We start from the raw sequence: 25,408 nt of genomic DNA, 5'->3' as shown, positions 1-25,408 counted from the left end.
CCCCCCCCCCCCACACACACACCCACCCCAGGTCTCCCCATCTCAGCCATCCCATTCCTCCTCCATCCCCATCCATCTCTCTGCGCTTGGGGGGATTTTGGGGGGGGGGGACTTATTTTTTTTTCCAGCAGAGAAGAGGGGAGCTGGGCAGCCTCATTGTTCTCTTTGTTAGCCCGAGCCATGCTGCGATTAGCGTGGTGACATCATGCTCTACGCTTCCCATTGGCCTGCGTTGCTTCCCCACCAACCACGCTCCCGGTCGGCACCGGGACACCCAACTTTTTGGCACCCCTTAATTTCACATCACTGACCCTCTTTAAATATGGCACCGCCGAGCCCAGGATGGTGAGAGCTCGATAAGAACAGCTGCACATCATGTTGTGCCCCGTGCCGGGGGCAGCATCTTGCTGTGTTCAGCGTGGGGACGTGGTTCCGTGCTTCCATGGGGGTCCGTGGACCCCCTCGGTGCGTTGGGGCTCACGTGGAGGATGCTTGTGCTGTATCAAGAAGGGTCACAGTGCCTGCTCGCCCTTCTGCGTCGTCCCAAGCTCGCCGATGGGGTTCCAGGGTCACTGATGGGATCCCAGGCTCACCAGTGTGGTGCTGGACTCACTGATGGGGTTCCAGGCTCGCTGATGGGGTTCCAGGCTCGCCGATGGGGTCCCAGGGCCACTGGTGGGGTCTTGGGCTCACCAGTCAGTTCGCAGGGCCACTGATGGGGTCCCAGGCTAATCGATGGTATCCTGGGCTCATTAATGGGGTCCCAGGCTCACCAACGGGGTCCTGGGCTCAACCAATGGGGTCGCAGGGTCACCCATGGGGTCCTGGTCTCTCCGATGGCTGTAGCCCCCCCTGCTGCGCTCTCTCTGAGTTGTGCTCCATGTGCACCATCTGTGCACCCACTCTTGGCCCCCCCCCAGCACTGTTGGCTCTGTGCTGTGCTCCCCCCTCTCATGGTGGGGTGGTTTGGGTTCAGCGCTCGGCACCGCGGGTTCTGCCCAGCAACGGTGGTGCTGTGTGTGCTGGTTTGGGGATGGTTTGGTGCTGCGAGACGGGACCGAGGGGTTTGTTTGGCTCTTTGTAACTGGCAGAAAAGGGCGGTGGTGTGCAGGTGATGGGAGCTGTGTTGGGGATGGAGAGCTTTGGGCACGAGGTGGGCATGGAGAAAGGATCTCTGCGCCACGATGAGTGCGAGGGGGTGTCACCGTGCTCTCTTCCACTTTAAATGAGGGATGTGCGAGGCTCTGGGGCCTCAAAACCCAGCGCAGCCCTTCCTCCATCGACCTCCTCTTCCTCACTGTCCCCCGCTGCTGCAGGGATTGAGGTCCCTCGCATCCCCAGCTTGGTGTTGACCACGTGTGCTGTGGGGATGCTGGGCTGGGGCGGCGCTTTGGGGCGGTGGCTTTGGGGTGATAGCAGGCTGAGGGCTGCGTGTCCCCATCCCATGCAGATCTGTGAGCCTTCCTGCGAGCTGTGCGTGCTGCTGGGCGGCACTTTGGATGCTGTGGGACCCGTGTTGTCCCTGCAGCCTGCATTGCCCTGAGTTTGAGTGCAGAGCTGCAGGTCCTGCAGTGATCTGGCAGCACGGTCCGACCTGCGCCGCGCCGTCCCACATGGGCTGATGCACGGCAGAGGGTGTTGGCTGCAGTTTCTCCTGTTTCTCTCTTCTCTTTTATCTCTCTCCTCCAGAGCTAAGTTAAGCAGCTCAGGAAGTAAACCTTTGTTGCACGGAGTGCATCGGTGCCATCTCAGTGCTTGTGTGACATGAGCCAAAGTCCCAGGCCCTTCTCCATGCCCACCCCACAACGCGGCCGGGCAGGATTACGTGGCTGTGCCTCCTCGTGCAAGCCTGGTCATGACTCCGTCCGTGGGAGGGATTGTCTGCTCCAAATGCTGTGGGCACCGATCGTTTGGCTCTTTGCAACCAGCAGAAATAGGGCAGCGGTGTCCAGGTGATGGGGGCTGTGCTGGGGATGGAGAGATTTGGGCACGGGGTGGGCATTGGGGTCCCTGTATGGGGGTGAGGGCAGAGGGAGCATCCTGAGCACTGAGCTGAGCCGCGTCCCCGAGGGTGACCCTGCTCTGAGTGGAGCTCCCAGGGCCACGTGCAGGCAGTGCATGGATGGGCCGTGGCACAGCCAGCCCGGGGTCAGTGCCACAGCATCCTGCTCCACATCATCAACACGTGGAGCTGCGTGCAGGGCAGCAGAGGGCAAAAAGGGCGCAGAGTTGGATTTGGGAGGATTTGGAGGGGAGCATCCAAGGGGTGATGCAGTGCCATCGCCGGGTCATCGTTTGGTGGCGATGCTGTCTGTGCTGGAGACCCCCAGGGTGAGGACAGAGGAGCCCCCCGGGCGGTGCGGATGTGTCGGGGGGGGGGTCTTTGTGGGCTGCAGCTCCCCCTGTTTTGTTGGAGTTTTTTTTTTGGATCTGCGGCAACACTTTTAAAGCCACCTTATTTATAGCCTCGCAGAGAAGTCTGGCACCTTGTTTTCCTCATCCCTCATCATTACTGCTGCACCTTGGGTCGCCCCAGCAAACAAAAAGCGCAGCGGGATGCAGGCGATGCTGGGGGACCCGCTCCATCCCGGGTCCCCATCGCTGGGGTTGTGCTGTGTGGACTCAAGAAGGATGTGGCCATCTGGGCTGGAGGCGTGTTGGGACTGATTGAAAATAGCTCCTGCTGGTACAGAGCATTCGCCCCGCTGCGGGCTGTCGGTGAAGCCATGTGTTGTGCAGTTCGGGTGCACCCCAGGTGGGATGTGGAAGCTTTGGGCACTTCCCAGAGCTGCCTGGGGATGGGACACGGTGGTGTCTGGCTCCGTGATGCTGATGGACCCCTTCCAGTGTGGGGTATTGATTGATTCTGTGGGGTTGTATGGGTTTACCATGGGGCCAGCAGTGGTGTATTTAATTGTGTCACCAAATTGCAGTCCAACGGGGTGGCCGGGATGTTTAGGGATCAGCCATCCCACAGCCAGCGGGCACCAGCCCCATTTCTCTGCTTTGGGTGGAGTTTGGGACTGGAGACGGATGCGTCTGCTATGTCCCCAAAGGTGATGGCACCAAAGCTCTCAGCCCCAAACATGCTGTGAACCCATCAAGGTTCCCCATCCCTGCAGCGCATCCTCAGAGCCTCGATCCCCAAATCACACCTGGTGCTTTTAGCAGCTGAGCACTCGGGGCTTTTCCTCCCCTTTTGTTTCCTGGCCTCTCCCCCAGTCATTGAGATGCATGTGGCTGTGTGAGTGCAAACCCCACATGCGGTGTTGCTGCTGCCTTCCCCCCAGTTTGGAGCAGGGCAGCCCTACAGCAGACGCTGGGAGGGCAGCGTGGGGCTGCAGCAGTGCTGACACTTAAAAATAATAAATGGGTCTTTGGTGGCTGTTGGTTCTGCCCAGCCCCAGCCACTGGGCCGCTGCTTTCCCCGCCCCTGCGCTGCCCCCAGCCATAAATACACCTTCCAGTTGCTGTCCTAAATTAGGAAAAGCGCCGACAAACCCTTCTCCACCCACATTCTTCCTTGGCGAGCTCTGCAGCCGCACACGGCTTCACCAGGAGCAGTGCTGGGAGCCGGGAGGCTCTGGGGTTGCAGGAAGGGCTGAACCCGGGTGGGAATGGATCCGTAGGGCTGCATCCCCAGCTGCTCTCTCTGTCCTGGAGCTGCACGCGGGGTTTTGGAGCTGTGTGTGGCTCTGCTGCCTCTGTCCCCCCGTTAGGTTCCCTGGGGATGTCCCTGCGTGGGATGGGGCTGCTGGGGGTCCTGCTGTAGCCCCCCCAGGGCTCCTTTTTCTCTGCTGCTGGGAATGAAGAGGAGGAGGAGCTCTCCTTACGCTCGCGGCTGCTGTTCTGTGTGCACCGCAGAGCTCTCCCGGTGCCGTGCAGCTGTTTGGTGCTATGAATGGGGATCTGCAGCAGCAGCACAGGGATGGGCTTCACGCTCTTGCCCCTGCTCCCTCTGTCCTGTGGGATCCCAACTATGCTTTGGGTGTGCTGTGCAACGGAGAGTGTGATCACTGGGGCTGGGCAAGGCAGCAAACCCCATCTCAGCTGGCAGCCACCTGCCTTGGTGTCCCCCCCTCTAAGAGGAGTTTGGAATGGGTGAGGATGGGCTGCCGGTGCCACCCTGTTCACCCATCCCTCTGTGCCCATTCCTGCTGTGCTTGGGCCGTTTCCTGGCTTAGCAGCTGGTGTTGTGAGTTGTGAAGCAAGAGCCTTCTCCAGGGGTGTCTGGGCTGTAGCTGCAGAACCGGGGCACCTGTTGGGTCCTATTGGGTCCTATTGGGACCTGCTGGATACCTGTGGTACCTGCTGAGTCCTGCTAGTTGTGGGTCCTGCCGGCTCTGCATCTCTCCCTCCTGGGTGCTGTGTTCCCACGAGGTCTTGGCTTTGATGCATCATCTTTTTCCCCTTTTCCTTCGCTCCCCAGGTTGCAAAATCAAAGCCCTGCGCGCCAAGACAAACACATACATCAAGACGCCGGTGAGGGGCGAGGAACCCATCTTCATCGTCACCGGGAGGAAGGAGGATGTGGAAATGGCCAAGAGGGAGATCCTCTCAGCTGCTGAGCACTTCTCCATGATCCGAGCGACACGCAACAAAGTGAATGGGCTGACGGGTGCCCTGCAGGGTCCCCCCAACCTGCCGGGCCAGACCACCATCCAGGTGAGAGTCCCATACCGCGTGGTGGGGCTGGTGGTGGGCCCCAAGGGAGCCACCATCAAGCGCATCCAGCAGCAGACACACACCTACATCGTGACACCCAGCCGTGACAAGGAGCCCGTCTTTGAGGTGACGGGAATGCCCGAGAACGTGGACCGGGCCCGCGAGGAGATCGAGGCCCACATCACCATGCGGACGGGTTCCTTCGTCGACGTCAACGCCGAAAACGACTTCCACACCAATGGCACCGACGTCTGCTTGGACCTGCAGGGTGGTTCTGCCGGTCTGTGGGCCAAAGCTCCGCACCCGGCCCGCCGGCCCGCGGCCGCGCTGCGCAACGACAGCCTCAGCTCCCTGGGCAGCGCCTCCACCGAGTCCTTCTACAGCGGGCGGGTGGCAGATAACAGCCCCACCAGCCCCTACAGCACCGGCGGTGGATTCACCTTCAGCGATGCGCCGGCCCCGCTGGGCTCGGAGGAATGTGACTTCGGCTTCGACTTCTTGGCCTTGGACCTGACGACGCCGAGTGCCGCCGCCGCCATCTGGTCGCCTTTCGAGCGTGCTGCCAACCCCCTGCAAGCCTTCGGCGGCTCGCAGAGACGCAACAGCGGCACGGCCACACCGCGCCATTCACCCACTTTGCCCGAGAGCACCGGAGGGGCCTTGGAGCACCCCTTGGCGCGCCGCATCCAGAGCAACCCCGTCAGCACCTTGTCCTGGCTGCCCACCCAGGGCTCGCTCTCCTCCTTCTCCACCAGCACGGGTTACTCCTCCTCCTCATCGCTGCCCGGCAGCGTCTCGGCCGCCTCGGGTTCACCCACCGACTCCAGCAGCTCCGACGGGCATCGCAAGAGCTCTCGTGAGTGCATGGTGTGCTTTGAGAGCGAGGTGATCGCCGCCCTGGTGCCCTGCGGCCACAACCTCTTCTGCATGGAGTGTGCCATGCGCATCTGTGGCAAGGCCGAGCCCGAGTGCCCCGCGTGTCACACACCGGCCACCCAAGCCATCCACATCTTCTCCTAGCCGGGGCCAGCTTGACGCGGCGAGCAGCCCCACTCCCCTCCCCTCCAACACAACTTTTTAAGGACTTGAAGCGGTTGGGGTCAACGCAGCCGTTGAGGTCAACGCAACCATTGGCATCGAGGCAACCGTTGGGGTCAACGCAGCCATCGGGGTCAACGCAGCCATCGGGGTCAACGCAGCCGTTGAGGTCAACGCAGCCATCGGGGTCAATGCAACCATTGGCATCAAGGCAACCGTTGGGGTCAACGCAACCGTTGGCATCAACGCGACCGTCGGCGTCAACCCTTTTTATTTAAAGGATCGGACTGGGGGTGCAGGGGTGGGGATGGAGATGCTATTTTTCTCCCGCTGGATGGAAGCCGGAGGGCAGGATCGGGGGGAGGGAGGGGGCAGAGCAAAGGGGTCGGGAGGGCTGGGGAGGAAGGGGCAGACGAAGACGACGAGGAAGAGACGCAGAACCGCAGAGAGGAGCAGAACCCAATGTTTACAGAATAGCTTTAACTCTTAGCCCGGCTGTGGCGGCTGGGGAGAGGAAGCCCAGCTGTTCTTCAACAGTCCTTTCCAAATAACAGTATTCAGTTTGCAAAGTTAAATAAACAGAAAGAAAAGGTCCGGTTGCACTTTTTATTTTAGGACACGCAAGGGTTGTCTTTTATTTTTTTAAAAGCATTCTATTATTATTATAATTTTTTCGTTGTCGTTCTTTTTGTATGTAGTTATTTTTTTGGATGATTCTTGACGGTTCTATAAATATATATATATATATATTTTTTTTGTAACACAGGTCTTATCTTCTATTTTGCCAATGTGAAAACTGCCCAAAAAAAAGCATTACGAGGGGTTGGAGGGGTGAACGTCGCAAAGAGAAAAGCAGACAGATTTCTATTATCTCCTTTTTGTTTCGTGGTTGGTTTTTTTTTTGTTGGGTTTTTTTTTTTTTTCCCCCTTTTGTTGTTGTCGTTCTAGTTTTATTTTTTTATTTTTTACCTCTTTATGTATATGTAGGGAATTTATAGGAAAATATGTACTTTATTGAATAAATTTTAAAAACTAAAATATATTTTATTTTAAAAAAGAAAATAACGGACCTTTAACCTTACATGGCTAAAGTACTGATTATATATTTGCTGAGCTGACTTGACGGTTATGAAAATTGTATCAAGAGTTTTATTTTTTGACTTCAAAGCCTTCTTAATAAAGACTTTTTACTATATACGAACCCGTGTGCTGCCTCTGCTGCGTGGCCGCCTCCAGTCTCTTGGGTTTTGGGACCGACTGGGGGAGAAATGGGTTGGTGTCCATGGGGTTGCACGTGGCAGCCCTTGGGCAATGGGAGATTGGGTGTTTTTGAGGCAGGAGGTGTTGGTTTGTGCTCCCAAAGTGGAGAATGATCGCCGTTCTCTGCCTCTCCCCTCATGGGGACCCCATGGGTTGTTGAGAGACGATGGTGCCCCTGGGCTGTGGGACCCAGTGAATGGGCTGTGGGGAAGAATGGGCCGTTGGGACCCAGAAACGATGGCACCTGTGGGCAATGAGGACCCATAAGTGGTGCCCAGGGGGACTCTAGGTCCAAGAGGGTGGCACCCAAGGGTGGTGGCACCCATAGGCAGTGGTACCCACAGACCATGGAGGCCCATGCCAATGAGCTGACAGCCATGGCTGGCAAAAAAGCGTGGGGTCCAGGAGCTGGGGATCAGTGGAGGACCAAGGACCATAGACATAGGAGGACTGACATGACCCAGGATGGGCATTTTGTGTCACTCTGAGCCTCAGGCAGGGAAAGGCAGATTGTTGTGCTTGATGGTGGCACTCCTGATCAGTTTTTGAGTAGAAAATAACAAGGCTTTTCGCTGTTTTTGTTCAATATTCTCCTTCCTTGATTTTTTTTCAGTATCCCTTCATCTCTCAATTGCAGCTATGTGTTCCACCTTGGAGGAATTAATCTTTCCTCCCTTCCAACCAACTTTATTCATATTTATACACAATTCCTTTTACCTCTGTGTAGAAAACACACAACAGTGCACTCCCTAATCCACAACACCCCCATTTACACGTGCAGATATCTTCCCTCCTTCTGCCTTCACGAACAGCAGCAGCAGAACAACATTTCTACTCAGAGCGCTGTGTTTTCTTACCTAAAAAAAGAAGAAAAAAAAAAAAAAAGTGTTTTGTTATTTTGTTAATGGCTTGAGTTATTAAGGACAGCCCTGCTGCCCTCAGGCCTCAGATATTCACTGCCTTCCACTCAGGATCACGGCGCCACTTCCGCGTTTACGCGCGCATGCGCGTTACCCTGCAGTGGACCGAAGACCATAGATATTGGATGACTGGTTGCGCAGAGCGGTTGAATGCTCACGTTGCTCTGTGGAGGACCGAAGACCATAGATAGTGGATGACTGGTTGCGCAGAGCGGTTAGAGCAAAGCAAAAGCCCTTTCGCTGTTTGTTGCGCATGCGCAGTGCGAACAGGAGGACCCATTACCATAGACATGAGAAGGCTGGCAGAGTAGAGCGGTTAGAGCAGAGAAACGCCATTTCTGCGTTTCCGTGCGCATGCGCAGTACGAGCAGGAGGAGGAACATCTGCTCCCGAGGCTGCGGTTCGCCTGAGCAGCACTGAAGGTCTCCTTCCTACTCTGAGCCTTGGGTCTGAGGATGAGAGACTGGGCGGGCACGGGGCAGGCTCTCCGGTCAGCCTCCATGCACAGCACGGGGGGGAAATTCACTCCCTGCTGCCCCAGGAGCATCCACAGCCATGCAGGGGCTGGCAGTGCGGGCAGCGCTCTGCCCTGAGCCCTGCTGGACCCCTGCGCTGCTCACACAGGTCCTGGAGCACAAAGGATGGGGGAAATGTGATCCAGGATGGGCTCTGGCACCTCCGCTGCCACTCACAGGGCTACGACTCCTCGGTCTCTCCAAAAACTCCCAATGCACTTTTCCTGCTCGCTTTCAAATTAGGTTTTTAATTAAATAAATAACGGCGAGGGGCCTTCAAGGCAGTATCACTTCACAGTGTAGGGCATGAAGGTGGGAAGGGGGAAGAGTCCAGCACTGGGAGCATCTCCAAGTGAATGTGCTTTGTAAGAAAGAAAAAGAAAGAAAACCCCAACAAAACCAAACCTCCTCCCCCTGTGCCTCCCCTCCCCATCCCGGCCCTTTCCACCCCTCTCCCTTTTAAAGTGATGTGGAAAAATGCGCCGCGCTCTCCTGTTGACACGTTGAAAGACCCCATGCGAATCTGTAAACAACACTGAATAGTATAAATAAGAGACACTTCTGCCTCCTCCAGCCTCCCCTCTGCTCTCATCGGGGCTTGAAACAAACCAAAGAAAAAAAAAAACAGTTTCAGGAAAAACTAAAAACCTTCTTGGCTGATGGAGAGAAGTCAAGGCCCGGCCCTCCCTGGGAGGGCTGCAGCTGCTCTCTCCCTGCCCCCTCCTCTCCTTCCAGCCAAGGAGTTTTCTCTCTCCCCCAGAAAGGGGGAATCACAGCCTGGGAAGTTCCACTATGGAGCTGGCATTTGGATTTGCTTTCCATTTCCAGCAGCTGGGTGCAGCCAAGGACCTCTGTTTTACCATATGTGGTTCGCAGAGCGATGCCCGGTCACAAGAGCATTGTGTCAGGATCTTGGCACAGCTCAGCGTGGGCTGGGACTGAAACAACCCCCTGCTGGCATAGGGGAACAGGTCTGGGGCTCAGAAGGTGAGAGACGAGGTCTGATCCTAAGCCATCCCTTGAAGCTGTCTGGCGCTCTGTGCTCCCTCCGCAGGAGTTCAGCCTCACCGTGCCAGGTAAAACGAGGATCCAGGCTAATAGTTTTAGTCACCTTCCAAACCCACTGGCAGCAGAAGCAACTGCAGGATCACAGCCTTGAAGGCTTCTACCAAAATAAGCAAAAAAATCTTAACCCAAACCCTTTCTCAAACACAGAAATCATTAGTGGATTTAAGCCAGGGACAAACTCTAGAGCTGGCACACGTCTGTGACACCAATTGGCCACCACAGCTCCCTGCACAGCAGCCAGCCACCTCCTACCCACCCCATCACCTCCTGAGTGCTAATGGCAGTACAGACATCCCCTTCTCTCCTGTATGAGAGTTTGGGGTGATGTTTCAGAACAGAGGTGGGTGGAAAGGGAAGAAAGGAATGCCATGTGCTCTTCTGCTGGGTCCCGGTGCTGGCATTGGTGCCCTACACTCACTGGGTGTCCCAGGAGCTGAGGTGCACACTGTGTGCTCAAAGTGGCAGTGAGAGGATGGCTGGTGCTGCTGTGGGCAATTTTCTCTGATTCCAGCAGTACAGGGGCTGAAAGCTGTCTCCCCTCAGGCTGCATCCATCCCACATTTGGCATCACTGCCCCAGGGAGACGCAGGCCAGTGGTGGGGTCAGAGCAGCTGAGAGCTGCCCTGTGCTGGCACCTTCTGCTTCTCCATATTCACCTTCACACTTCTAGCTCCAGCCACTGTCCAAAGCGAGATTCAACTCAGAGATAACCGTTCCCTTCTTCTGCAAAGGAAGGTGGGAAAGGCTTCAGCATGCACCATGCTATCGCAGCGTCCATTTCCAAGCCCTGAAGCTTTGGCCAGAGGACTGGAAGAGTTTGCACCATCTCACCTGCAGCTGGGGGCAGCGTGGGCAGAGGGAAATGCACACTGCAGGAGCTTTGAGAACAGCACTGTGTGCACCAACCACGACCCACAGCTCAGAGCGCAGGGAAGGGGAGGGGGGAGAGTGGCTTCTACTGCAATGCACTACATGTGGGTGAACAGCCAGGACTCCTCACCTTCCTTTGGCATCACCATGCTCACCTCTGCTGGTGAACAGCCCTCCAGCCCAAGCAGACCGTGCTCCATGCCGATTTCCTAAGCTCTCAGACCCTCTGTCCAAGCCCTGAAGTGCCCGTAACACATCCCTGTTTTCAAAACATCTCTTCACTCACTGTCCCATTGGGCCAAAGGGCACTTCCCCTGTACTGAGGGCAGGGATTTTCCCAACAGCCTGGCATTACCTGGGGTAACACATGGTCAACGAAATGGGGGGGGTCATGAGCCTCCCCCCTCACTCAAGCCAGCCACCAGCTTTGCATGAGTGTGTCAGAACACGCTGGAGAAGAAATGTGTTTGGTTTCACTGTAGCCTTGGATCAAGGAGGATGGAAAGACGGATTCTGACCAAGAGCTCCAAACTGTCCCTACAGAACAGTGGAAGTTCCAGGATTTGACTCAGTCAGGTCCAAGTCCTTGCTGGGTCCGTGACAGGTTTGTGACTGAAGATTCTCACTGTGACAAAGGCTCTGACCGAGCCACAGGTGCTGAGCAGGCCTGATGAGCAGTCAGGAAACTATTTACATCTCCGATGCCAATGAGGCCAAAATCTGTGACCGATAAGGACACTTGAGCAGGGGCCACCGCTGCCTCTGGGTCTCTGCCCAAATCCACAGGGCCAGCAATTAAAGGCAAACCCTCATTAATGTCTGCAGGGAGAGTGAAGTCCATGGTTATCGTCTCACCAGAGCTTTGTAATGTCTCCTGCTTCTCTGCCAGTTCTGGTCCTGCTGGTGGCAAAGCAAAGAGCCCCGTGTCCGAGGGGGTGACAGCATGCCGTGTGCAGGAAGCAGAGATGGTGCCTGAGGAGGTTTCTTCTGCAGGGTCGAAGGAACAATTTGTCTCTGAAGGAGTACTGCACTCGTAGCCCTGTCCCGATTCACTCATGCTGCCCAGGCTGCAGGCTGTGCTCTCCACGCTCAGGGGCTCTGCGTGCAGCAAAGGAGGGAAATGTAAGGGAGACGGACAGAGAGGGAGGGAGGAAGAGGAGGAAAGCAGTGAAATAAAAGCATTTCACTTTGGAGTCCATAATGTATGAAAACCAGAATCCAGTTCAAATCCCACCTGTCCAGAACAGTTCTTGTTTGGTGGCAAAAATGTTTCTTTACCATAGCAAGCACAAATCCTGCCAGCATCTACTAAAGAAAGGCAGGCAGCTGGTAAGGGGGCATTGGTGTTTCTATAGAAATTAAAAGGAAATCTCAGGCTCTCCAATATAAACCCCATCCTAAACTCCAGCCCCTCCAGCACCCGGCAGGTGCCAACACGAAGCCCTTCTCAGTGGTAGGACAGAGAGAGGGAGTGAACCCAATTCAGCCTCTCTGAGTCTTCTCACAGCTCTGAGAGCAGTTCACAGGTACAGACTGACTTCTGGTGCTTCAAATCAGCCTCTGGAGAACACACCTGTGCACATTAACTAAATCAGGAGCATTGGAAACAACTCAATACTGCAGGTGCCCAAAGTCAGTGCATTCTCTTGCTTTGGGAATGCCACGGGCCATTCTTCTGCATGTGAAGCAGGACCAACTGTAAGTCAACTCCAGAAAAGTCAGTGCTCATCACTGCAGAGAAAGCCAAGTCTCCTTTTACATGCACCATACTCTGTGAGCACACTGACACGATCCAGGGAAAAGAGCAACTGCTGGATAATGGCAAGAGGAGAAAGGCGAAAGGGGGGTCCAGCTGCTGAGTGATGGAGAGGAGGAGAACTCCTCTCCCGTGGTAAACAGAAGGGAAGGAAGTTACCTGTGCTCTCAATTGCTAGCTGGTCTTGGCCAAAGTGAGAGTCCAGGCAGCTGGTGGCAGAGGGAATGGGAGGGGAGCTCCGAGAGCGGCTGGTGTTTTCCACCTCACCCCCATCCAAATCATTGTCAGTGTAATCCCTGCAGGGAAAGGCAGACAGCACTGTGACCACCCACAAACCAGAGAGATGTAGGCAAGGAAGGATCCAAACCCACAACAAACAAAGCAACAGGGCTGCAGGGGGCTCACAAAAAGGAACGTCCATCGCTTCTCGGTCTGCAGAACCCAGTTTAGGTTCTGGCACGGAGGCAATCGCAGTTAAGTCTTAAATATTTTGATTTGACCTTTTAAAGCATTTCAGCTTCAACCTTTTAGAAGAGCATTTGCTGTAATTAACGTAGATTGCAATTTGCCTCAAAGAGGAGCGTCTGGGAAATTAATTAATTCACCTCCAAAACACATCAGAAACTGAGTGCATGGAAAAATCCTATCCCTGAAATTTCATCCATCTTGAGATTAGCCCTGAGCCCCCGATCCCAACCTCTGTCATGAATGCATTTATATGAAAAAGAAAGCAGTATTTTCTGGCCTAAGTCAGTCCAGATCCAAGCACATATTTGCTTAACCATCCCTTCCCACACCAACGGTGGCTTAACTTCTGACAACTACGTGCTCCCACCCCAAAAAACCTTCCAGAGCTGACAGCACAGCCTTTACAGTGGAGGTGCTTTGCAGCAGGGATCTTCACAATATTACTAATTTTAGTGTGAGAATATTCCACGCACGTGGCTCCAGGGTGGAGGACGTACTTCTTCCTTCCTAAACGAGTCTGCTGAGTGAAGTAGTCGTAGCGTTCTGACTTCTTCCACATGTAATAATATTCCACACATTCTCCCACTGACCGAGTACGGACCTGAGGAGGAACAGCACAGTCAGCACCCAGCTGTGTGTGTCACAGAGCAAGGGCTGCTCACCCGTTTTTATCAGCACAGAAAGTCAAGTGCGTGGCGGTGATGTTATTGCTACAGACACATCTATACTGCAGAACAGAAGCAGATACTGAGATTTCCAAGGTGGTAATCAGCCAGAGAAGGAATTCCCCATGGTGCAGAATTGTTCTTGCAGACCCCAGTGTGGGCTCACACACAGTACATTCATGCAGGACTCTCCTGCACCTCCATAGCACACTTAACATCAAGAGAGCAAACCTGCATCCATTTTCGCTGGCCAGAGTCAACATGCCCACAATGAATCAGCTGCAGAACTGGACTCTCTGGTTCTGCCAACTCCCAGCACAGCAGCATATGTCCTGGGGCCCAGTTCTCCCTACAACAGCATCTTTCATTCTAGAGGACCCCAGGGGACTTTACAAAACATCCACATGCTCAACTCACTCATTCACAGAAGGTACTGCAAAGGCTGAGAGTTTGGAAAGAACTTTTTGAGACTTCCAGAAAGGGCTAATCAGTAATTAACTGACATCACTCATGCAGGCCAGTGTTGTTTGTGACTTCTCCCACCTGGAAAATAAGGCAGAGCAGGGCAGTGAACAGCCCATCACCTGCTAGCATGAGTCAACACAAAGCCCGGGGTTGGAACTCAGCAGTTCTGCACTTCCTGCATTAGCCAAGGCTCCAAATACACCTCTGTCTCATTCCCTCTGTCTTAGTGGGATGCAGGGCTGAACATTCTTACCTTGTTTGCCTGGATAAGATGGAAGTTTTTCCCATGGACCCTGAAGCCGTGTTCAAAATTTCTACATTCTTCTTCACTCCACGCACAAAGCTCATCTAGAGGGAAAAAAAAGAGAGAAATGGGGGAAAATGCACAGAATCCAGGAAGAATTCTGTGCACCTTGATTTTGGGGTTCTCACCTCTGATAACCTTCACGTTGAACCGTAACCTCCGCAATGCCTCTTCTGCATTGAAGTTGCATTTCACCAGCTCGTACAAAGCCTAGGACACAAAAGAAAGTGGCTGACGGCGTGTAGGAGAGAAACAGACCAGAAGCAGAGCTCCTCCCGACTCACATCTGCCTTCTAACACTTATTTTTCCCTAGGAGTCATTTTGCCATTAGCCTCAACTTGGCCACCAGCCTGCGTTATGCTATTTCTCATTGGCACAGCACTGGATTACAAACCCTAGGACTGAGAAGATGCAATTCTACCAGCAGCTCTAGAGATTTCTGATGTGCTTCTGTATTTCTACAGATACTGGGGCTTGCTGTGAGAATCCAGCCTGGCTAGCTCATGGGAAACACAACTGCTCTGAAGTTTCTCCAGAAGTTTCACCTTCTGCTGGCTTAAAAGCAAAAGACACAGAATGCACAGAGGGCAGATCCAAAATGATGATCATGCCTGAGGGCAGGGAGGCCCTGCAGAGGGATCTAGATAAGCTGGATCACTGGGCCAAGGTGAATGGGATGAGGTTTAACAAGGCCAAGTGTCGGGTCCTGCATTTGGCCACAACAACCCCATGCAGCGTTACAGGCTCGGGGATGAGTGGTTGGATGATTGTGAAGAGGAAAGGGACCTGGGGGTGTTGGTTGATGCTCAGCTGAACATGAGCCCACAGTGTGCCCAGGTGGCCAAGAGGGCCAACAGCATCCTGGCCTGCATTAGAAATAGTGTGGCCAGCAGGAGCAGGGAGGTGAGCATCCCCCTGTACTCAGCACTGGTGAGGCAGCACCTCGAGTGCTGTGTCCAGTTTTGGGCCCCTCACTACAAGAAAGACATTGAGGCCCTGGAACGTGTTCAAAGGAGGGCAATGAAATGGTGAGGGGTCTGGAGCACAGGGCTGATGAGGAGCGGCTGAGGGAGCTGGGAATGTTCAGTGTGGAGAAGAGGAGGCTCAGGGGAGACCTCACTGCACTGTACAACTTCCTGAAGGGAGGCTGTGGTGCAAAAGGGTCTGGCCTCTTCTCCCAGGCAAATAGTAGGACCCGAGGAAACGGCCAGAAGTTGTACCAGAGGAGGTTTAGGTTGGATATTAGGAGAAACTTTTTCTCTCAAAGGGTGGTCAGGCACTGGAATGGCTGCCCAGGGAGGTGGTGGAGTCGCCGTCCCTGGCAGTGCTCAAGAGGCACCTGGATGAGGAGCTACGAGATCTGGTTTAGTGCTTGTGGTACTGATAGGAATGGGAGGGTGGTTGGACCAGATGATCTTGCAGGTCATTTCCAACCTTGTGATTCTGTGTGTGTGTGTATGCTGCAAGCTCTGCCTCAGAGGTTTTGCAAGGGCAGGATGAAGAGCCTCCAAAGAGCATCTGAGGGGCAGTCTCACTTATCTAGGAAGCAGGAGGAGAGGATCGCAGGAGGGTGGCCCCATCCTCTTGTAAGTGAGCCTTTTCAGGATCTCTGAAGGAATGTTTGCACCATTATGACAGACTTTTACCTTAACAGTATCTCTGGTTACCAGGGTTTACCTGTTCGTTGTCTTTCACCATCTCTCCTTCTGGCAGGCTGCTGCTAGACAGCTCGTCCCACCGCCGCTTCACAGCACGGTATAGGAACTCTTCAACCTCTCTTTCAGGTAGGATGTTTGGGTCCCAAAGCAGCTGATCTTCATTTTCATAGGCTAACAGAAAAAGCACTGAAATAAGCTCAGAGAATCCCACTGCTTTTGAGAAACAATCAGCATGGACATGCACTGCAGAGATAGGAGGAGAAAGAAAACCTTTGTTTGGACTCCAAGCTGGCACCAGAGATGGCAGCCATCTGTGTGAAGGCACTGCACCTTTCCCTCCTGATTTTGGAGGCAGATGAGCTTAATACTGCTTATACCTCTTTTAGAGCCCCAAGCATAGGCTTGACTCGTTTCCTCTTCTTCACAAGGGTTGGCTGGTGAGTTTTGTTGTTACCATGTTCTCTGTTGCTTTGATTCATTAATCTTAGCAACTCAAAAACTGTAGGTTGTAAGGTGTCTTTTCCCACATGCAGGAAACATAAGAATGAGGAAGAAAAGGCAGCTTTCAGCTACAAGTCTGGCCTGGGCTCAAGACTCTCTTCATCCTAGAATCAAAACTAAGCAGCTGCAAAGCTGTGCTAGCTTGTAATGCTCCTCCATGAGCTGCTCCATCCACATAAAATAGCAGCAGCACAAAGCATCACTATGTGCTTACAGCCCCTTTTAGGTTTCAAGGCTCTGAGTCCATGAGAGCAGGGCACAAAGCAATGTAAAGGTGTTTAAGTAAAATAAACAGCACGGAGGAAAGCAAAAAGGGATTCTGCAGTAAAAATAACCAGAAATACAGTGATTTCATTTTCTGTTCAGATAACAACCATTAGCTTCATGTTTCACCTGTTCACTTCTTTCTAGAGGCAAAGGAACCTTCCTGCCACATGAAGTCAGGTCAGAGGAAGCCCTGGCAGGGCATAAAGAAGATCCCTGTGTGGATCTACTGTCAGTTTCCTCTCATTTCATGCTGATGCAAACATACACACTGCATGAAACGCACTAAACCTGTGATCTTTAGCACAAAAGGCTGAGAGCACCTCTTTTCTCCCCTTTAACAAAGTTGCTTCCAGTCTGCTGGGTGAAAAGAACCAGTGAGGAAGTGAGTCATTTCTAAAAGAGGTGCTTTTCTGTTAACTATCTTCTTCAGAACCTCCACATGCTGCTGCTAGCAATGCACTCGTTACTAATCTGCACATCAGCATGTCTGCACAACTAATTAGGAACTGTCAGCTCCAGGTGTATCGACTGGAAGTAACTCTTGCTACTTCAGGAAGATGCCAGGAAAGAAGACATCACAGGATCTTGCTTTGGCTACAGATGAGCTCCCCTCCTCCTAACCTGCCATGCCAAGCCAGTTTTCATGGAGCTTCTGCAGTTCTATGACCAGCCAAATCCAAGCAAACTAGTTTAAAGCTAGCTGTAAATTTTGATGTCGATACTGAGAGATGCCAAGCTGAGAGATACAAAATAGATTTAGTGATCCAGAGCCCATCAGATCCCCAGGACAGCAACCCTACACCCAAATAAGACACAGCAAGGAAGCTGCCTTACCTTTTTCACTGTGCCTGTTTAAGTGCAGGATGGGAACGGTGGCTTGGAACTGAGGTCCAATGCTGATGTCCTGAAATACCATCACAGAGAGTTGGGTAAATGGAACAGGCTGCATGTTTACTTCAGTAAATAAGCAGGCACTGAGTTTACTTCATTATTTAAGGACTGTGACACCACGAGGCCAGGCTACAGCTGCAGTCCCCAGTGTCACTATTACTTCTAGGAACTCTGATACTTTATAAGGTAGCTAGAAAGATTTACAACTAGGCAGAGCAAACTTCAGGGACCTCAGGCATTTACACTGTTCTGATGTTGGATATACAGCAAACAGCTGAGGATGGACAGCAAAGATGTGCTAAAGGCCTCCTGCAACCTTCATAACCAGGATGAATTTGGAGTCTGCTCCTCCCTTTGATAAGATGGTTCCCCTCCAGTAAAGCCCACTGGGAATACTGCCCAGCAATTCCCTTTTATAGGGCTCCACAGTGCCCTTTTGACTTACCAAGGCACAACAGCACTTTGCATACGTGAAGCAGAAAACTGATAAGAGATTTTGAGATCACATTAAAGAAACACTTCCAATCCACGGATGCCACTTCCACAAAACACAAGGCACCGAGCAAAAGAAAGTTAAAGCAAGAACACTTGCTTGAGGAATATCACAGTGCTTTTGTGTCATGTTTTCCTCAGGCTCTGGGACACTGCCTCAGCTCCCCTTCTGGATGTGCTTCAACCATTTACCTTCTTACACTCGCTAGATGGCATGGAATCCTCCTCTGATTCCTCAGCCATGGAGGAAGCACATGGAGATGAACAGGGCTCTTTGTCTTCATCAGCAAGGAAGTTGTTTGCTTTGTGGAGAAGGGAAAGATTTGTTGTTATGAAACGATTTATTCCTATTGCTCCCTCTCCTTCCCTTTATTTTCTGTCTTAAAGTCGCTTTCAGAGTGGCCCTCAGTGACAACTTCCCCATACTTCCACTCTTCCCTTTTAAATAAAAGAACGTTCAGTTGCCATATGGGTGATGCCAACCAAGCCTTCATTTTGTGAGGCAGCAGCAGGAATAAGATCACATCACATCGAGTCTCTCACGCATTTCAGCTTCATACCTGATATTTAACTGCCACAATACATCAGGCCACTACTGCTAATGAATTTATTCCCTTGTAGAGATGTCAGACCCAGCACTGGTCTTACAGACTGTAATTGCAACAGGTAGCAAAACATTTCTCACTTTCTCACTGTTCTGAGTTATGGCTAAACACAGCTCTCTCCTGATCCCAAGAGTCCACCCAAACTCACGTCCAACTGATGCTGGGTGACCCCACCAGCACACAAGTTTATTCACAGCCCCCAGAAGGAACATGGGGAAATTTATGTCAGGGAATTTAGGGACAAAGTAAAGAAATACATCCCTGCTTTACCCTGCAGATCACATCCAAGTACAAAACAATTACTTAGAAATCAGCAACACGTACAGCCAGGCTGGTTTGGGAATAGGTCTGATGCATCGTGGGAGGTGACCGATGGGGTCAGATCATCTGCTGAAGACTGTGTCTCCTCTTCCTCCCCTGAAAGCAAATCCTTCGCTATTTGTTCCTTTTAACAACAACAAGAAAGTGAAAAACAGTTTAGATTAAAAAAAGAATTACATGAAAGCAGGAAGGGGGGGGAGCAAGGCGTAGAGGAAAGCACTTCTGCCCCAGAGTGGCTGCATCCACAGCTCTCCTCACCCTCCCACAGCTTCAAAGACAGATTCTCCCTCCTGCTCCCCATCACCCCTAGATTATTCACCCTTGAAGCACTCCTCTAAGGGTTCAGAGGAGAGTGGACTCCTATGGAAGCCAGAGATAGGTTAGCCAGCACTAAAGGTAGATCCAAACCTTCCCTGTCTATTCGCAGACTCACCTTACGAGCCAAGAACTGTTAACAAAGTTCCATACAGAGTTGTGACAGTGTCCTTTTTCAAAGCTCTCTTTCCTCCAGCCTCCTCCATACTCTGTATGTTCATTCACATTTCTGCACCTGGTGTTTTTCACTGGGGCACCAGAACCAGGCAGACCCCTTCCCTTAGCATCCCCCAAACTCCCTTTGAAAAGAGCCACCAGACACGTGGAGCCCCAAGGCAGCACAGCAAGCTGCAGTGCAGGCCACCAGCACACACCCAAGCTGACAGCTGCTCTTACCTTATCCAGAGTCATATCAGGGAGATTTGGAGGGATGTCATTGCTCTCGCTGTCCTGCTCTGAAATGGGATCGGATGCCTCATAGCCATAAAGTGCAAGCAGCTCCTCAAATGGCATTTCACTGCTCTGAGCGAGAGGAGGACAAAGCTTCATCAGGCATGGAACAATCACCGAGAACAACAGCAGCTGCAGTGAACACAGAGATATGCAGAGGCAGTCATGGCAGCTCTGCTCTTCTGGGGGCTCTGAGTGCCTTGGGTAATTGCAGCACAATGAATGGGGGCATGGTCTTCCACCACAACCTGTTTTTTTCCAAGTTAAGGACAAGCCAGGAAATTTCACCCCCAAAACAACACAGTCGAAGTATTTTAGAAATACATTTCTACCAGATTTCATGCTGGTGAAAAGATGCCAAACTGTAAAACTGTAGTGATACAGAAGAAGAGATGGAGCAAATTCCTGCACTGCTCTTGGGCCAGACCTGAAGAGCAAGAGCACGCTTTGTGTTCCACTGAGGCCCCCATGGGGATCATCCACCAGAGAACCACATCATCTGTTCTCTGTGGCTCCTCTCCACCATGCAATGGATGCTGCACATGCAGCCAACAGCTGATGGCTCCTTGATAACGTGTGTGAAGGAACAGCAGTCAGTGGATACCTGGCAGACCATCACATATTGCTGCCAGCTGCTGAAAGACCAACTCCTTGCTATCCAAATTCAGATCTAAGACCTATTGGTGGGTGGACTTAAACACAGCACAGAGCAAGCAAAACAGTTTCCCACAAGGATCTTTGGTGCCAGTACTGTCAAAGAAAAACAAGAAAATCCATCAGGTAATTTCCCCTTCCCCTCCCTTGCTGCCTTTACCTGAGAGGCACTGAAACTCTTCTCCAGCTCTTCTAAAGACTTCTGTTTCTCCTGAGCATCATCTTCTTCTTCCCTTTCTTCCCGTACGCCGTAGTTCTGCGAAAGGATCTCTGCTAGGTTCAGTCGGTGATCAGCTGAGCCCATTGACACAACTGCAGGGATTAAAACAAGTTGGACACCAGCACCACCCTGAACCCAACCTTCTGATGCAACAAAACCTGACAAGACCCTTTCTTGTGTGCATGTGCAGCCACAATAAGCCAGAGGAAGAGATTAGGCAGAAAAGAGTGAGAAAGAATGGAAACAACTAAACAAAGTCCTTCTGTGAGCACTACAAGCCTGGCTCCCTAAACATTCACATCCCATGACTGTTTCCCAAGTATTTATGCTCCTCTCTAAGCTGGATCCTCTGATGCCATTCATCTGAATGCACGCTGCAGCTTTTCCTTCATTGGAGGCATTTTCAGGATAACATTGGGAGAACAGCAAACAGACATTTGTAGGAGCTTTGGCATCATTCAGACTTATCCATCAAATGTCATCCGAATCAACCAAGGAGTTCCAAAGATGTTGGAAGGAGAAAGGGAGGAAACAGACAGACTGACCCCAGGAGCACGGATTCCTCTGGAAATCAGACCAACAAAACAGAAGGACAAAGCATGGCTACCTGCTGCACTCTGAAGGCTGGGCTCTCCAGGACAAAGGCTGTGGGCTGGGTATGGCACCACCCTGGGGCTCTGCCTGCCCACCGAGGCCTTGAAGGAAAGAGAAAAACCTGGCTGAGACATCTCTTAAGAACGTAAGGCACCTCTTAACCCCACCAGTAAATGCAATCAGTTTCATTTCAAAGCAGAAGATAATAAAAACCACACAGGGTAGCACTGGAAATCGTGCTGTGCAAGCAGAACTCTTGTTAGGTGCATGGAGCAGCTCTCCCAGGGCTCTGCTCTTTGGGTTCTGCACCTTCCCCTCAGTCTTTAAGTGCATGTGGGGGAGTTTCCACCTTACCTTCAGAGCTCTGCTAATTATTTATCCTCTCATCAGCACTCATCAGCTCCAGACCTCAGCTCTTTATGGTTTACACGCTCACTTAAATGAAGGATTTTAACCCCAAATACACACATCACGCTGTGTTGGAACACAGCACTTCCAGGACCTGAGCCACTCTTTGGAGACACAATCAGACACGGCCATCCACCACCACGTCAGCTTCTCCCTAAGGCCTCACCACATTCAGGAGACTCAGAGGGGCCAGGCAAGAAATTCAGAGCTGGGTAAGCAGGAAAGGAGCCTGGGAGGTGTGAAAGTAGCAGAGGTGAGGTAGGAAGAGGTGAGGCAGGCAGATGGTAAGAACAGGATCCTGCCTTTTGGCATTCAGTGTGTGGTCAGAAGTTCAGGCTGAGGCCTGAAAGCAAAGCAGAACATCTGCAGCTCCCTGGGCTGAGGGACGTGGAAATGCTGTTCATCAAGTTCAGCCCAGGTAGGGAGCAAGCAGGTAATTAAGTGATGCCTCTGAGCTGACTGAGAGCATCTGATGGCAGAAGGAAGTCAGAGCATCAGTCCAGCACAGTCATTGCTGACATCTCGTTGTGATCCTCTTTGTGAGCCAGGGCATTTAGGGTGCTTCAGTGCAAGGCTCTAAAAGCTTAAAAAATACAGGTTCCTATCAAAACTGATCCTCTAAAAGGAAGTATGCACCAAAAAAAGCCACTCCAGGCTTTGGTTTAGAAGGCAGCAGATGTTCCCATCAAGACAAAGACCAAGAAGGAGGGAAGGCAAGGACGTGTGAAGCAGCCATGGAACTCCTGTTCCTTCCCCTGCCCAGAGCAGTGAAACAAGGATGCCTCAGTCCCAGCTGAGGTGCACAGCGTGCTGCAATCCGTCATCCCTGGGGCCTGAGCTTTAGCAACAGGGTCACCCCACTGCAGACCATTCTGGCTGCAGGCAGAGCGCACAGAGAAGAAAAGGGAGGAGGAATTTGTGGGCTAATGGAAGGAAAGAGCTCAGCCAACCTCCATTTTGAGAGCAGTCGTGCTGGGAAACGGATTCATAACACAAGAAAGTTCAATGTCTCTTTGTCGGTCCTTGCCAGAATGGGACTGAGCACAAAACCCTCTTGGATAAATCCATCCAAACAAATAATCCCAGTCTGGTAAGGATGAGAAGGGTGTGGGCTTCACTCCCTTTCGCCTCAAGTGATGTGCAGAGCTCCCTGTCCTGAGACAGTGATCCATATATTGACTGTGCCTCCTTCACACGGGGATCAATGCGGAGCTGCACGCAAAGGATTCTGAACGAAGACTGAAAGCAGCAGCAGCCGCTTTGTCAAGCAGGGCTGGCTTGAAAAGGTGTCAGAACAGTTCAGGGATGATGAGCTCTCGGATTAAAGATCAGATGCTACAACAAAGAGTAATAGTCAATATGGCAGGATGACAACCCAGTAACTAAGCACTGGTTTATGCCCACAAAGCACTAAGGCAGCATTAGGGAGAGTGGGAACTGCTGTAAGCTGGAGATCACCATGAAACGATTGGCACTGCTGTGTTTGGCTTGAGAAAAGAAGAAAAACTGAACAACCCTTCAAATTATTAGGAATTAGGGGAACAGACAAGCCAGAGGAATAAGAGGGAAAAGAAGGTCTGGCTTAAATAGGTAAATAATGACAGAAAGAATATTCCTGATGCCACGTGATGGGTGGTTATTCCATGTGAAGGCGAGGAGCTGCAGTCTGACACTTCAGATGCAACCATCAGGCAGGAGGAAGGAAACACAACAGCATGACGTGCGTTGGAAAGAGAGCAGGAACACCAAGGCATCATCAGATGCCCCCAGATCAAGAGTGGTGTCACCTACTGCTGGTGGCAGCTCCGTCCCCACGGGAGACAACAGCACTGATCTCCATTCACCTCTACAGTGAGCTACGAGGGTGGAAAATGGCTCCTCCATCCATCGGTCACTTGGGAAAGGAAAAGGTATTCCCAGCAGCAGTTCCCCTTCCATTACTCTCTGCTTCTCAGGCATAATCACAGAATCACTGAATGACTTGGGTTGGAAAGGACCTCAAAGATCATCCAGTTCCAACCCCCTGCCTCTCCCAAAAGTCACACAGATGTTGACCCGTTATCCAATCTCTTCTTTGTATTTTTAGATATTTCCAGCACTCCATTCTGTGTTCTGGACTCAAGTTTTTGAGCACATCAGACCAATCAAGAGTTGTGTCTTACACAAAGGAAGGCACAGACAAAGCTGTTCTCCACTGCAGCGCTGACTGCGATTGTCCCGAGAAGGAAAGTCTCTCAAGCTGAAGCAACTCTTGCAAGAAAGCGAGGAAAAAGAGAGAACACTTCTCCTTCTAACATCACTACTTTAATAACTGAAGTGATTTCCTGAGCTAGTTTAACATGTATTTTGAACTCTGTGAGAGTCAACTTGGATTTGCTTTCTACAAACCCCAGTGGTAGCCAGAGGAAAGCAGTGTGGATGGGAATACATTTGTGCTGTATCCTACGCAGCTGAAGGAGCAAAACATTCACAAAGGCCACATCCTGCACTGCCCACATCTCTTGTTCTGGTGATGCCATAAGGGACACCCGTGCTCCAACCTCATCAGCGTGGCCCTGTGCTGTCCCAAAGGCAAAGGGATTCGTCGGTCAACCTCACACCAAAGCAACAGCATAAAGAGGAACGCAGCACTGATGCTCCAAGGGCCAAAATGAAGATGGTGCTGTTCTGGGCGGGACAGGCAGAGGAGTGCTGTGATGTCCCAACGGTGAAATCTGCTGCTCTGATAGAAGCTGTTGTCCCACGATGAACAGCAGCCAATGCAGTGCTCCCAGTGCAGTGCTCCCAGTGCAGAGCTCCCAGTGCAGAGCTCCCAGTGCAGAGCTCCCAGTGCTCCCATCAATCCCACGTGCCTCCATCACCACGAGGCCCGGCAGTGTTTGGGAAGCGCCAGGAGATGTCAGAGCAATGCAGGGCGATGGGTCCAGTAGCAGCACCAGGAGAAGCCAAGGGGTCCCAGCCCAGCACCCCCACGGGACAACCCCCCTCCCAGTGCTCCTTCCCACGGTTCTGCCTCCAAATCCCCCCGGGGATCCCATCAGATCAAACTCCCGCACAGCCCCGCTCCGCTCCGTGCCCGCTCTCGGCTCCAGGCCCAGCCCCGCTGCTTCCAGAGCCCCTCCGTCGCTCAGGCCCTCGCCCCTCACACAACCGGGCCCAAGGCCCGGCAGCTCCCGGCTCGGAGCCGGCCCCGCTCCCCGGAACCCATCCACGGACACTGCATCCCGCAGGGATCCAACCCGGCCCAAAAGCGATAGGGAAGACGCGGCCCCATCCAGGCTCCGGCCCGGCGCGACCCCACCGGCTCCGCACTCACCTCCGCCATGGCCGGGCGCGAGCGGCGGCGGAGGTTGGTGGGGGGAGGGGGGAAGGGGGGAGAGCGGGACCCGGATGTGGCGGCGGCCGCTGATTGGCTGCAGGGCCACGAGGGCGGGGGGAGCGGCGGAGGCGCGGCGGGGTCAGAGGTCAGAGGTCAGGGGGCGGGGCTAAGCGGAGCGCGGGCTGAGTCCGGCCCCGGTGCATCGCGGATCCCATTCGGAGTGCAGGGCCCGAATCCGGAGAGCCGCGAGGAGCTCGGAGCCCCGGCAGGCCGGAGCGGGCGGAATCTGAGCCTCAATCACAGCGCTGTGATAAAGGCGGGGCCGGGTCTGAGGCCTGGCCGGTGCCGGGGGGTCGGTTTTGCTTTGGGCTCCGTTTCGGAGCTCCAAACCCACAGAGAAGCGGCTCCAGGTTGCCGTGCGAGTCCAGGTTCACTCAGACGCCTCCTTCCCTTCAGCCTGGAGGAGGCAGAGCTGCAGTGCCCCAAAAGTTTGGAAATAAGGACTGATTGCAGCAAATCCCTTTTAGCTCTCTGTAGCTGGTGGTGCTCAGGGCCACGATTTAGCACTGGGTGGTTGGGGTAGGATGGTTTGGTTGAGGTTGGGCTCGATGATCTTGAAGGTCTTTTCCAACCTGAGCAGTTCCACGGTTCTGTGATTGCCCGTCTCTGCTCTGTTGTGCAGTGCTGTGCCAGAAGCACAGTTTTCCAGTGACCTGGA

The 25,408-nt window shown here is 52.7% G+C and overlaps 2 protein-coding genes across 5 annotated transcripts; one reads left to right on the top strand and one right to left on the bottom strand.

The window, feature by feature from the left end:
* The first annotated feature begins 2,017 nt into the window (after nucleotides 1-2,017).
* Nucleotides 2,018-6,050, top strand: MEX3D (mex-3 RNA binding family member D). The gene has a single exon (XM_042811141.1). It carries the CDS (start codon nucleotides 4,393-4,395, stop codon nucleotides 5,683-5,685), a length of 1,293 nt encoding a protein of 430 aa, XP_042667075.1. The 5' UTR covers nucleotides 2,018-4,392; the 3' UTR covers nucleotides 5,686-6,050.
* Nucleotides 6,051-10,798: 4,748 nt separating this feature from the next.
* Nucleotides 10,799-24,746, bottom strand: MIER2 (MIER family member 2). Of its 4 annotated transcripts, none has more exons than XM_042811147.1 (13): nucleotides 24,688-24,746; nucleotides 20,977-21,064; nucleotides 20,310-20,461; nucleotides 19,442-19,627; nucleotides 18,734-18,854; nucleotides 17,997-18,106; nucleotides 17,256-17,325; nucleotides 15,673-15,824; nucleotides 14,123-14,204; nucleotides 13,944-14,038; nucleotides 13,034-13,161; nucleotides 12,252-12,388; nucleotides 10,799-11,434 (listed from the first exon to the last, which is right to left on the bottom strand). In XM_042811147.1, exons 1-13 carry the CDS (start codon nucleotides 24,694-24,696, stop codon nucleotides 10,959-10,961), a joined length of 1,806 nt encoding a protein of 601 aa, XP_042667081.1. In that variant the 5' UTR covers nucleotides 24,697-24,746; the 3' UTR covers nucleotides 10,799-10,958. The 4 variants fall into 4 exon arrangements, with proteins under 4 accessions (XP_042667081.1, XP_042667082.1, XP_042667083.1 ...); XM_042811148.1 differs by having other exon boundaries at nucleotides 13,058-13,161; XM_042811149.1 differs by having other exon boundaries at nucleotides 19,442-19,567.
* Between the last annotated feature and the right edge of the window lie 662 nt (nucleotides 24,747-25,408).

Source organism: Centrocercus urophasianus, unplaced genomic scaffold, assembly GCF_019232065.1.
Source record: "Centrocercus urophasianus isolate 14NV4802_14NV808 unplaced genomic scaffold, USGS_Curo_1.0 seq_1207, whole genome shotgun sequence".
NCBI classification, from domain to species: Eukaryota; Metazoa; Chordata; class Aves; order Galliformes; family Phasianidae; genus Centrocercus; species Centrocercus urophasianus.
Note: the sequence above shows the minus strand (reverse complement) of the source record. Positions and strands in the feature narration are given on the sequence as shown.

Excerpts from the sequence above, each read along its gene's own strand:
- MEX3D (XM_042811141.1), top strand. The coding sequence starts at position 4,393 with ATGCATCATCTTTTTCCCCTTTTCCTTCGCTCCCCAGGTTGCAAAATC.
- MIER2 (XM_042811147.1), bottom strand. Across the intron at positions 14,205-15,672 it reads TGGTGAAAGACAACGAACAG|GCTTTGTACGAGCTGGTGAA; the intron begins GTAAACCCTGGT and ends TTTGTGTCCTAG. Across the intron at positions 11,435-12,251 it reads GCTAGCAATTGAGAGCACAG|AGCCCCTGAGCGTGGAGAGC; the intron begins GTAACTTCCTTC and ends TGCTGCACGCAG.